Source organism: Lepidochelys olivacea (assembly GCF_965140295.1).
Source record: "Lepidochelys olivacea isolate rLepOli2 genome assembly, chromosome: 6".
Taxonomy (NCBI): Eukaryota; Metazoa; Chordata; order Testudines; family Cheloniidae; genus Lepidochelys; species Lepidochelys olivacea.
In genome coordinates, this window is record NC_140416.1 from 1,167,022 (window position 1) to 1,178,327 (window position 11,306).

Here is an 11,306-nt window from a genome sequence, read left to right on the forward strand (position 1 = left end):
GAATCCCCTGGGGAAGCCTCCCTGACCATTTCAGGAAACATTACCCCATTCTGCACATGCCAGCAGCATCATGTTGTGAAAACACAAGGGGGCGGGGGTTATCAGCTGCACAGGACCTAGGAAAGGAATGAGGGGCCAATGCAGCTGGGACGTGGGCAGGCTGGATACAGGGAGAGTGAAAACAGGGATGAGGGGTGGAGGCCCAAGAAGCGGTTTCCCTAGAACGGTGAGAAGAGGCAGGCGATGGGGGGATTGGCTGGGTGACATTCCCCGGCAAGGCAGACAACTGACACTGGGGATTGGGGTCACTGGGGCAGCTCACTGACCATCTACTCCCCTGCGGAAGCAGAGCTGGGAGCTGCTGTGCCATGTATAAGCAGGGTCTGAATGAGCTCTCCCCTGACAGCTGGGAATGGGGAGAGACTTCAGGAGCAAATTGAATTTACATGACCACATCTACTCTGCCTAGGTACCCAGCAGACAGGAGCTGTGTTTTCAAAGTGATCAACTCTGGCTGGTGTTGGGATACAAATCACTTTAGTACTGAATGCAACAGTAGTGAAATGCTCTTACTAATATTGTTGCCTTTATTGTATGAATAAAGGGGAGCAGAACTGTGCTTAACCTGTCCCGAATGAGGGGGTCACCCTCCACTGAAGGGACCTTGTTAAGCCAGGGGCTCAAATGCCAGAGGCCTGTGAAAGTAAAAGGGGGTGGAGACAGATGTCCCCGCTAGGAGGTGTGGTCTCTCCCTCAGATTTCTCAGTCTGGTTTAACCTGTTTCCGCTTACTGTTTGAAGTTCATTAGGAGCATTTTGTTATCTTAGAGTGCTCAAATGAGAGCTGAAATCACTGGTGGTGGGGCAGTGTGTCTGCAAAAAGCTGCCAGTCAATAAAAGACTGACCTGCAGAGGTCACAGCAGAGAAGCAGGTGCCAGCAGAAGGTGACTGACAGTCAGCTGGTGGACAAGTGGCCGGCAGGGCAGCCAGCCAGAGCAAGCACTCAGATGGCAGAGCAAGCAAGGTGCCTTCTTCCCAGAGGTGGGAAGTGAACTCACACAGATGTACCTCTCGACCCTGGATCCTGTCTGACCCAGGACAAGCACTGTGAGTGGGGTGGAGTGAGGCAGCAAAGCGGGGCACAGGAAAGGCACTTTTGGCTGTAGACTGATGAACATGAGGTGGAGGGCACTGCCCCATGCAGTCTGGGGTGGGCATCCTGTTCACAGGTTTATGATTATGAATTCTGCTTGTGGCATTTTCCCTTATTAATGTTGCGTGACTTCTCTCCTTTCACTAAAAGTTTCTTTTCTACACTCAGACTCTGTGATTGCGATTGGGGAAATATTGCCTCTCAGAGGCACCCAGGGGTGGGATGTAAATTTCCCTGGTCACTGGGTAGTGGCTTGAGCCGGTTCTGTGTTGTACTGTTGAAAAGAAACCCCTAGATATTGAACGCGGCTCCGGTTGCTGCCGGCTGCACCTGGTGGAAGGGTTACTGGGAATACCCTGTAAGCCAGGAACCATTCGTTTCCTGCTACCCACGCTGCAGAGTAAGTGGGGGCTGGGAGCCAGGATGCCTGAATCGTATGGGAGGGGAGTAGGGGCCAGTGGGTTGCATTCCTGGGTTCACTTGCAAGGAGAGTGCGGTCTACTAGCAAGTGGGAGGGGGGATGGGAGCCAGGATGCCTGGGTTCTATCCCAGCTCTGGGAGGGTGGAGCTGCCATTGGCACCTCTCATGAATTTACCTTCTGTGTGGTTTTATAGCTCTGTTTATGAATGTGACCTGTTACCTGTAAATTGCAGCCAGTGACTTTTCCCTCCCAGTCTGGGATTTGGTCCCAGCCCTTGGAGGAGCCAGCTGGAGTTGGGGAAACGGGTATCATGAGTGTTCTCAGCTGCCTGCTGGCCACCCTCCTGCTGCTGCCCCTGCTGGAGGGTGAGTGCAGGGTCTGCTGGAGTCCTGACCTTGGGAATCTGCTGGGATGAGGGATGAGGATCAGAAAGGGACAGAACAGGGACTGTGTGGGGGTGGAGGAGAGTGGTCGCTAGTGGGTTAGAGCAGAGGGTGCTGGGATCCAGGACTCTTGGGTTCTCTCCCCAACCCTGTGAGGGGAGTGGGTTTCTGTCCCTCAAACCTTCAAGCACAAGTGGGATGGAGCTGTCCATGAGGAAGTATTCCCTCTGCCAATAACTTGTGGCACTCCTTGCTGGAGGACTCTGCCCTCTGTGGGTTTCAAGAGAAAAAGGGCAGGGGTGGGGTTCTCAGCACTTACACTGGGCAGGAGGGGATGGAAGTGAGGGGTAAGGGAAAGGGGAGATGGTTTTGGGTGGGCTGGGCGAGTGCCTGTGGGAAGGGTAGGTTGTGGGTGGCAAAGGAAGGGGAGAGTGATGTAAGGCATGGGAGCAGAGGAGGGGATGGATAAGTGGGGCTGTGGTGAATGTGTGGGGCATGGGGCAGGGAATAGTTCATCGAGGTTGAGCGGGGGATGCACAACCATGGCTGAGTGAATGGGCCCTTCCCCCATCATCCATAGGGGGCAGTTATGGGGAAGAAACCCTGGATCTAGGGCAGGGGTGAGCAAACTTTTTGGCCCAAGGGCCACATCTGGATATGGACATTGTATGGCAGGCCATGAATGCTCATGAAATTGAGGGTTGGGGTGTGGGAGGGGGTGAAGGCTCCAGCTGGGGGCATGGGCTCCAGGATGGGGCCAGAAATGAGGAGTTCAGGGTGCTGGAGGGGGCTCCGGGCTGGGGCAGGGAGTTAGGGTGCAGGTGGGGGGGTGAGGGCTCCAGCTGGGGGTGCAAGCTCTGGGGTGCAGGAGGGTGGAGCCGAGGGGTTCAGATGGTGGGAGGGGGATCGGGGCTGGGGGTTGGGGCACGGGAGGAGGTCAGGGATGCAGGCTCCAGGTGGCACTTACCTCAAGCAGCTCCCAGAAGCAGTGGCATGTCCTCCCTCCGGCTCCTATGCTTAAGCGTGGCCAGGCGGCTCTACGCGCTGCACTGTCCACAGGTGCCTCCCCCGCAGCTCCCATTGGCCATGGTTGCTGGCCAATGGGAGCTGTGAGGGGTGGAGCTTGAGTCAGGGGCAGAGTGTGGAGCCCCCTGGCTGCCCCTACGCGTAGGAGCCAGAGGGGAGACATGCTGCTGCTTCTGGGAGCCACTTGGCCCCCAGACCCCGCTCCCCAGCAGGAGCTCGAGGGCCAGATTAAAACATCTGAAGGGTAGATAGGGCCCCCAGGCTGTAGTTTGCCCACCCCGATCTAGGGTCTGAGCTCTCTGTGGGGAATCTCAGGCAGAGGGGGAAAGCCTGTATCAGACTATGTCCCCCTACATACCTCACTTCCTGGGGGGTCACGCCCAAGGCCAGAGAACCATCCCACTCCATGGGAGGAGGCTGGGGACCCATGAGAAGCATGGGGGCAGGCCATGGGAGGAAGAGGGCCAGGTGGGGTTGTGAGAGGAGACATTTCAGGGATCTGCCTGTGGAAATCATGTGTGTGTGTGTGTCTGTGTGTGGGTGTGTGTGTGAGTAGGTGGGTGCAGCGCTGCCCCCTGCTGGAGGGGTCAGGCCGTGTGTGGTTTTCACACCTCACTCATCCCTCTCTTTCTCTTCTAGCTGCTGTGGAGTTCCAGTCAAGTAAGGAATCTGGACACTTTCTATCCCCAGCTCTTGGAGGGGAGGGAAGTGGGGTCTAGTGGATAGAGCGGGGGGGACTGTGAGTCAGGACTTCTGGTTTCAATCGCTGGCTATGAGAACGGAGTGGAGTCTGGTGGGTTAGAGCGGGGGTGGGCTGGGAGCCAGGACTCCTGGGTTCTATCCCCAGCTCTGGGAGGGGAGTGGGGTCTGGTGGGTTAGAGCGAGGGGGAGCTGGGAGCCAGGACTCCTGGTTTCTATTCACATCCTTCCCCACTTTTCTCCCCAGCCTGCGGGCAGTCAGTGACCTCCAGCCGCATTGTAGGAGGGCAGAATGCCCGGAACGGGGCTTGGCCCTGGCAGGCCAGCATCCGATACAATGGAGTCCACATCTGCGGAGGGTCCCTCATCATGGGAGAATGGGTGGTGTCTGCAGCTCATTGCTTCAGTCTGTGAGTACCCCCAGCCTGTCCCCTAGCTGTCCCACCCCAGAGGTGGCTGCATCTCAGAGAGGGCCGGGGATGGGGGGGGAGAGCATCCCTGTGCAGTGTCACTGTGCGGCTATAGCCCAGCTTCTAAACAATCCCCTGGAGGAACCCTTCAGTGTGCCAGACCCTCTTGGGGTCCCACTTTGCCCTCGGGGTCGGCCCCACGGCCCCACCCACTCCATGACTGAGTCTCTGGGCTCCGGGCCTCCTGCTTCAATTCATGAGCTCTGCCCAGCGAGTCCAAGGGAGACAGATCCCCGGTGGAGGCTTCTCTGCTCTTCAGGGGCCTGTGCACCTCAGCCAGAATTTGCAGTGACGCCAGGCAGCCTTGTCATACCAGGGTCCGGTTAATTAATCAACTGGACCACGGCTCCGGGAAATCCTTAGGTGAGCCCAGAGAAACCACGGGATAGATAGAAGATAGAGGGCCATCTGGCCAAGCCAACGTCCCCAGCCTGCTCTGGACTCCATTTCAGCCACTGTCTCTTGGGGTACGTTTACACTGCAATGAGGGACCCGTGGCAGGGCTGCAGTTGGCCTGGGGCAGCTAGCCGAGGCTTGAAGACTTGACCCGTCAGGGTTTTTTAGTGCTGTATAGACATATCCTGTGTCCTCCTTTGTCCCGAGACATTGAGCCTCTCCCAAACCTTGGCCAACCCTTTATCCCCTGGCTGTCAGCTCTCAGTCCTTTGTTCTCAGCTCGCTTCTGCTCAGCTTCCCTGTGGAGACGCGTAAGGAATCCAACTTCCTCCAGGTCTTTGGTTGCTGGGCCTCAGTGTTCTGACCACTGCGGTTTTCATTCTCTTCTCATCTTCTCCAGTGATATGTAGTCGGCCTTAGGTGGTCCTGTAAGGACCTCTTCAGTCCACAACAGAGAGCAATGTAACATAACCCCTCTGCCCGGTTCTCCTGTGCTGCCCCATTGAGAGACTTAACGCTTTTGCACCCAATAGGGAAACTGAGGCACATAGAGGATTCATAAAAATATTACAGAAAATTCCCACTTTGCCACAGGCTGTTCCCCATCTGCCCCGTCCCAGTGGTGGCTGCATCTCAGCCCCAGGCAAGCCACCCTATGTGGCATTATGTGCGGCTGTTTCCCAGCTGCCCCGCCCCAGAGGTGGCTGCGTTTCTGTTCTGTGGTAGCAAGTATAATAACAAACTCCTGCCCAATGTCTCCCCCTCTCCTAGGAGCCTGCCCCTTGCTCGTTACTCTGTTTCCCTGGGGGAATTCCAGTTGAACATCCAGAGCGCAAACGCCTTCACCTCTGCTGTGTCACGGGTCATAATCCACGATAACTACAACCCCACCACCTATGCCTCTGACATAGCCCTGGTGCACCTAAGCACGCCCCTTCTGTACACCGCCTACATCCTCCCTGTCTGCCTTCCCGCCCGCAATGATTCCGTCGCCTCCGGCACCCAGTGCTGGGTCACCGGCTGGGGGAAAGTCCAGACGGCAGGTAAGATGCCTGGAGGACCTGTGTGGGGTGGGGGTCCCCCAAAGGCGACATGGGAGACCCCTTGAGCCAGGGCTGTATCTGCTGCAATGAGTCATGTCGCCGTCTCGTGGTCGCAGCCCAAACAGGCAAAGCAAAGCCCAATGGCTGCCGAAGAGAGAGATCTTCCAATGGGAGGCAGGATGAGGTGTTGGGAAGCTAGTGGGGGCAAGTGAGTTAGAGCAGGGGGGGCTGGGAACCAGGACTCCTGGGTTCTATCCCCAGCTTGGGGAGGGAAGTGGGGACTGCTGGGCTAGAGCAGAGAGTGCTGGGAGCTGATACCCCTCTTGTGCTTAAAAACTCCCATTCACACCTGACCGAGCTAGATTGACCCAGATGAGGTGGGGAACAGAGAGTGAGGGATGATCCTGCCCCGGGGGGAGATGGCTGAGGTGGGCCCTGATGAGGTGTATTTTTTCTCCGCAGAAAGTCTCCCTCCTCCCCGCACTCTGCAGGAGGTTCAGGTCTCACTCATCGATGCCCAGACATGCAATGACCTCTATAGCATACCCATCACAGGGTACCCGGGGTCGCGCCCCATCAAAGATGACATGGTGTGTGCTGGCTACCCCGAAGGAGGGCAGGACTCCTGCCAGGTGAATGAATTCAGGGACATCCCAGGAGATCCAGGAGCCCGTGTCTGCAATTGGAGGGGGCTGCGGGTCAGGACTGAGGGACTCCGGCAGAGCTGGGGAGGGTCAGGTATGTAGTCCCTCGGGGCTGCACATTGGGATTGAGGGGCACTGGTCTAACTGGTTCGCCGTCTCTCTCTAGGGCGATTCTGGAGGACCCCTTGTTTGTTCTGAGGCTGGCTTCTGGTTCCTGATTGGCATCGTGAGCTGGGGAGTTGGCTGCGGCCTCCCCAACCGCCCTGGGGTCTATACACGGGTCTCCGCCTACTCCGACTGGATCCAGCAGCAGCTCCCCAGTGTGGAATCCGGGGTGGTGAATGTCACCATTAGGAGTCAGCCTAATGCAGGCTACACTCCAGCGCCCACCCCCCTGCTCCTCATCACCCTCCTGCTGGCCAGCGCTGCCTTGGGGTTGGGGCCACTGCTTTGTTTCTGAGCTGTTAATTTAACAACCAGGCCTGCCATGGGGGAGACAAGGCATGGTTATGGGGCTGGGAGGGGAGTGGGGTCTAATGGGTTAGCACATGGGGAGCTGTGCACCAGGACTCCTGGGTTCTCTCCCCAGCTCTGGGAGGAGAGGGGGGTGTAGTGGGTTAGAGCAGGGGACAGGGGCTGGGAGCCAGGACTCCTGGGTTCTCTCCCCAGCTCTGGCAGGGGAGGCAGTTTTAGTGAGTTAGAGCAGTGGTTCTCAACCGGGGGCCCACGGACCGCTGGTGGGGTGTAAGCCATTTCAGTGGGTCCATGAGCCCCCTTGCCCTATATGGCTAAAGCTGGGAGCCCAGAATTCCAAGCCCCAGGGCCCCATGGGGCTAAAGCCCTGAGCCATGGCTCCCTATGAGGCAGAAGCCCTGCTCACCCCTGCCCTGCATGGGTAAAGCCCCCCAGACCTGTGAGGCAGAAGCCCCCGTGCCCACATCTAGCGGCTGAAGCCAGAGCCCCAAACCCCCGCCCCCCATCTACACACACACACACAGAGCTGAAGCCTGGAGCCCAGGACCCCGCCCCTCCGCTGGGCCCTGGAATTGAAATAACAGGTTGGGAGTCCTCAGAAAGAAAAACCTTGAGAACCCCTGAGTTAGAGAAGCGGGGGCTGGGTGTCAGGACTCCTGGGTTCTATCCTTGGCTCTGGGAAGGGAGGGGGGGTCTAGTGGGTTGGAGCAGGGGGGCTGGGAGCCAGGACTCCTGGGTTCTATCCCGGCTCTAGGAGGGGATTGAGGTCTCGTGGGTTGGAGCGGGGGCTGGGAGCAGGCCTCCTAGTTTCGATCTCTGGCTCATCCACAGATTTCCCACGTGACCCTGAGCAAGTCCTGGGTCCCTCTGAGTCTCAGTTTCCTTCGGTGTGAAAGCGGGGGAATAAACCTGCGTTTGTTTGGAGCAGGTGTTCAGACAACACGTTTTTTGGTGTCCTCAGGGTGCAGCCACCAACTCTTGCTCGTGGCTGCTCTGAGACTTTTTCCTAAAATACTTAATTTACTTTAGGAAAAACAAATAAATCTGCACATACACATGTCCACATCATTGTCATTTATTTATGTAGGGTTTGTTTTGTTTGTTTGTTTGTTTGCAGACTCAATAATAAAAATAACGCACAGTTGTTTCTATTCTTTGCTGGAGCTAAACAGAATAGAAGCACTAATTAGGTGCTTTCCACGTTCTTGTCTTTTGTTATCGTTTCTTTTGCTTTTTTGGGAAAAGGCCGCTGTCGCGGACTCACAGGTCATGGCCACACCGGTGCGGTCCCTGGGGGGAACCCCCTTCAGTGTGACAGCCCTTCTCGGGGGTCCACTCTGTCTTGGGGGTTAAGCCCCTCCACCGCCTGGAGCCACACCTCTCTGAGCCTTAGCACGCCAGTCTCTCGCCCGTGGGCCCCTCAGCAAGTTCACTCGCTCTGGACCCCTGGGGCCTCCACTCCCAGAGGGAATAATGCCCCCCCCCCCGATCTCCAGACCGGAGCGACTCTCAGCCAGTGTAACACAGGAGGGTTTATTGAGCATCTGAACACAGCGTAGGACCTCTCAGGGCCCTCAGGCCTGGCCTCCCTCAGCAGAGCACATCCCAGTCTCCCCTGCATCCAGGTGGGCTCTGCCTACTCCCTCTCCCCAGTCCCATGAAGCGAGCTGTAGCTCACGAAAGCTTATGCTCTAATAAATTTCTTAGTCTCTAAGGTGCCACAAGTCCTCCTTTTCTTTTTGAGGATACAGACTAACACGGCTGCTCCTCTGAAACCTGTACCCCCTTCAGGGTCTTTTTCTGGCACTGATATTTTGTCCAACTTTCTGATACCCGGTTCGCGTTTTTAACTCTTTTGCCTTCTGCCAGGAACGAGCTCAAGCTGCCCAAACACCACGCAGTGATTTTGCTGGCAATGACCTTAGCCGATAGCCGCTGACGGAGCTACAGGGGGGCGAGAGGTAAACACAGCAATTAGCCAACGAATACGCTTCGAGACTTGAAAGACAGCCATGCCTATGTCGTTCAGCTCCATCTGCCCTGTAAGGAACGAGGGTACATTTGGGGTGTATGGCGTTTACCCGGCAACTTTAAAATGTAACATTTCAGCATTTGTTGGGGCACTTTGGTGCATAGGCTTAGTATGACTTCCATGTGTGGGGGGTGGGGGCAGAGCGGGGGGATATTTAACGACAGCCCAAGCCCCGGCCCCCTGCAGCTGATGCACAAAGCCAGAGTCCCGCCACCCTGGGGCTGAAGCCCAAAGCTCGGCCACCCCTAAGAAGGTGGGTTGGGAACTCATCAGCCACCTGCAGGTCCCTCTGGCATTGCGCATGCCGGCCACACATGTCTCCAGAGCTGCTCCCTGGAGCCCCCGAGGAGGCTGCGTGGTGCAGGGCGCTGATCCCTGTGAGCAGCACCAGCAAACACCAAGGCAGCATATCCAGAAGCAAGAGCCGGGTGCTGGGGGAGGGCAGCTTCTTATCTGCCTCCCCGCCCGCATCTCCTTCCAGGAAGCTGTCGTGGTCGCAAAAAAATCCGCTGGTGGCCACGGTGGCCACATTTGAGAAATGTTGGTTTGGACTGTGAGCCCTTTGGGGTAGGGACTGGCTCCCACTGTGGGTCTGGGCAGCCATGTTCGGGTGTCGTAGGTCCTACAATAATACAGAGAATACTAGTAACAAAATATATGTCTGTCTGTCTCAGCTGCTTCGGTCTGTCTCGATTGTACATGCCCATCTGTCGAGTTTGCCTTGTCTGTCTAGATTGTGTCTGCCTTTCAAATTCTGCCTGTCTAGGCTGTCTGTCTCTTAATGTGTGAGATCCAACCATCTGTCAATACTGTGTCTGTCTGTCTGTTTAGATTGTGTCTATCTAGATTGTGTCGATCTGTACTGTCTCCATCTGACTCTGTTGTGTCTGTCTGTCTGTTTAGATTGTGTCTGTCTGTCTAGGATGGGTCTATCTCTCATTACTCAATGATACAAAATAAATAAGCCCAAGAATACTGGGAATTTCCTTGGGCTGTTCTGTCCTGGGTCATTTACCCAACAAAGACAACACAAGGAACCCCAGGCACCCCTGAGGTACACACATACACACCCCGGAGTCCAGGTATAGGCACCCAAACACTCTGGAGTTTAGCTATAGACACACACGCCCTGTGGAGTTGAGCTGCACACACAAACACACAGACGCACACAATTCGCACACAGCAGAACTCGGTAAGCCCCCTTGGGAAGCCTCCCAGGCCATTTTGGGACACATCCCCCTATTCTGCAAAGGTCAGCAGCCGGGTGTCACAGAAACATGAGTGGGGGAGTTCTCAGCTGCACAGGACCCGGGGGACGCAGCGAGGGGCCAATGCGGCTGGGGCAGGTGGGAGGCTGGGAATGGGGAGGGTTAACATGTGGCAGGGTTTGGTGGCACAAGAAGCAGTTTCCCTGGAAGGGTGAGATGAGGCAGGCGATAGGAGGACTGGCTGGGCCACATTCCCCAGCCAGGCAGACAGCTGACACCAGGCTTTGGGGTCACTGGGGCAGCTCACGGATCCTCTAGTCCCCTGCGGAGGCCGAGCTGGGAGCTGCTGGGACATGGGAGCGCCCTGCACCCCAATAACCATCCTTCTCCTGCTGCCCATGCTGCAGGGTAAGTGGGGGCTGGGAGCCAGGATGCCTGGGCCCTATGGAAGGGGAGTGGGGGCTAGTGGTTTAGCACAGAGGGGTGACCTTGAGCCAGGACACCTGGGTTCTATCCCAGGTTTTGCCACAGACTCCTTGTGTGACCTTGAGCAAGTCCCGCATCTCTCTGAGTCTCAATTTCCCTGGATGGAAAAGAGGGAGAATGTTCCTGCCTTTGTCTGTTTAGACTGTGAGCCCTTCGGGGGCAGGGACCGGCTCCCACTGTGGGTGTGGGCAGCACCTGGCACAAAGGATTCCTGGCTCATGTTAGGGTATCGTAGGTCCTACAATAATACAGAGAATATTAGGAACAAAAAATATGTCTGTCTGTCTCAACTGCATAGTATATGCCCGTCAGTCTAAATTGCATCTCAATGTCTAGATTGCCTCTCTCTCTCTCTCTCTCTGGATTGTGTCTGCCCCTCTGTTGAAATTCTGTGTGTTTAATTTATTGTATCCAACCACCTGTCTCTATTGTGTCTGTCTGTCTGTTTAGATTGTGTCTATCTAGATTGTTTCTGTCTGTACTGTCTCCATCTGTCTCTATTGTGTCTGTCTGCCTAGGATGGGTCTATCATTACCCACAATGATACAAAATAAATAACCCCAAGAATACTGGGAATTTCCTTAGGCTGTTGTCTCCTTGGCCATTTACACGACAAAGACAACACAAGGGACCCCATGCACCCCCCAGGTACACACACATCGGAATTTAACTGCACACTGTCACGGGGTTCCCGGGCGATGCCCTGGACCTGCTCCCCATGAAGCCAGTCAGGACTCTGGGGAAGTCTCCTTTCTGTAAGCAGCCTGTCTGCAGGACACACAGCTCCCCCGGCTTCCACCTTCCTGGGTCTGACCTCGGAGCATTCAGCATCCTCTGCCCCTCCGTGCGCTTCCCACAGCGAGTCCGCCC

The 11,306-nt window shown here is 56.2% G+C and overlaps 1 protein-coding gene across 2 annotated transcripts; it reads left to right on the top strand.

Annotated features, from left to right (window-relative positions):
* Positions 1-805: 805 nt before the first annotated feature.
* LOC311521787 (serine protease 33-like) lies at positions 806-7,402 on the top strand. Of its 2 annotated transcripts, none has more exons than XM_084630369.1 (7): positions 806-1,107; positions 1,808-1,940; positions 3,624-3,644; positions 3,931-4,093; positions 5,321-5,592; positions 6,055-6,224; positions 6,403-7,402. In XM_084630369.1, the coding sequence occupies exons 2-7, from the start codon at positions 1,886-1,888 to the stop codon at positions 6,694-6,696; spliced, it is 975 nt and encodes a 324-aa protein (XP_084486495.1). In that variant the 5' UTR covers positions 806-1,107; positions 1,808-1,885; the 3' UTR covers positions 6,697-7,402. The 2 variants fall into 2 exon arrangements, with proteins under 2 accessions (XP_084486495.1, XP_084486496.1); XM_084630370.1 differs by lacking the exon at positions 806-1,107 and adding an exon at positions 1,473-1,553.
* The last annotated feature ends 3,904 nt before the right edge of the window (positions 7,403-11,306 follow it).

Excerpts from the sequence above, each read along its gene's own strand:
- LOC311521787 (XM_084630369.1), top strand. The coding sequence starts at position 1,886 with ATGAGTGTTCTCAGCTGCCTGCTGGCCACCCTCCTGCTGCTGCCCCTG. Across the intron at positions 1,941-3,623 it reads GCTGCTGCCCCTGCTGGAGG|CTGCTGTGGAGTTCCAGTCA; the intron begins GTGAGTGCAGGG and ends TTTCTCTTCTAG. Across the intron at positions 4,094-5,320 it reads GCAGCTCATTGCTTCAGTCT|GAGCCTGCCCCTTGCTCGTT; the intron begins GTGAGTACCCCC and ends CCCCTCTCCTAG.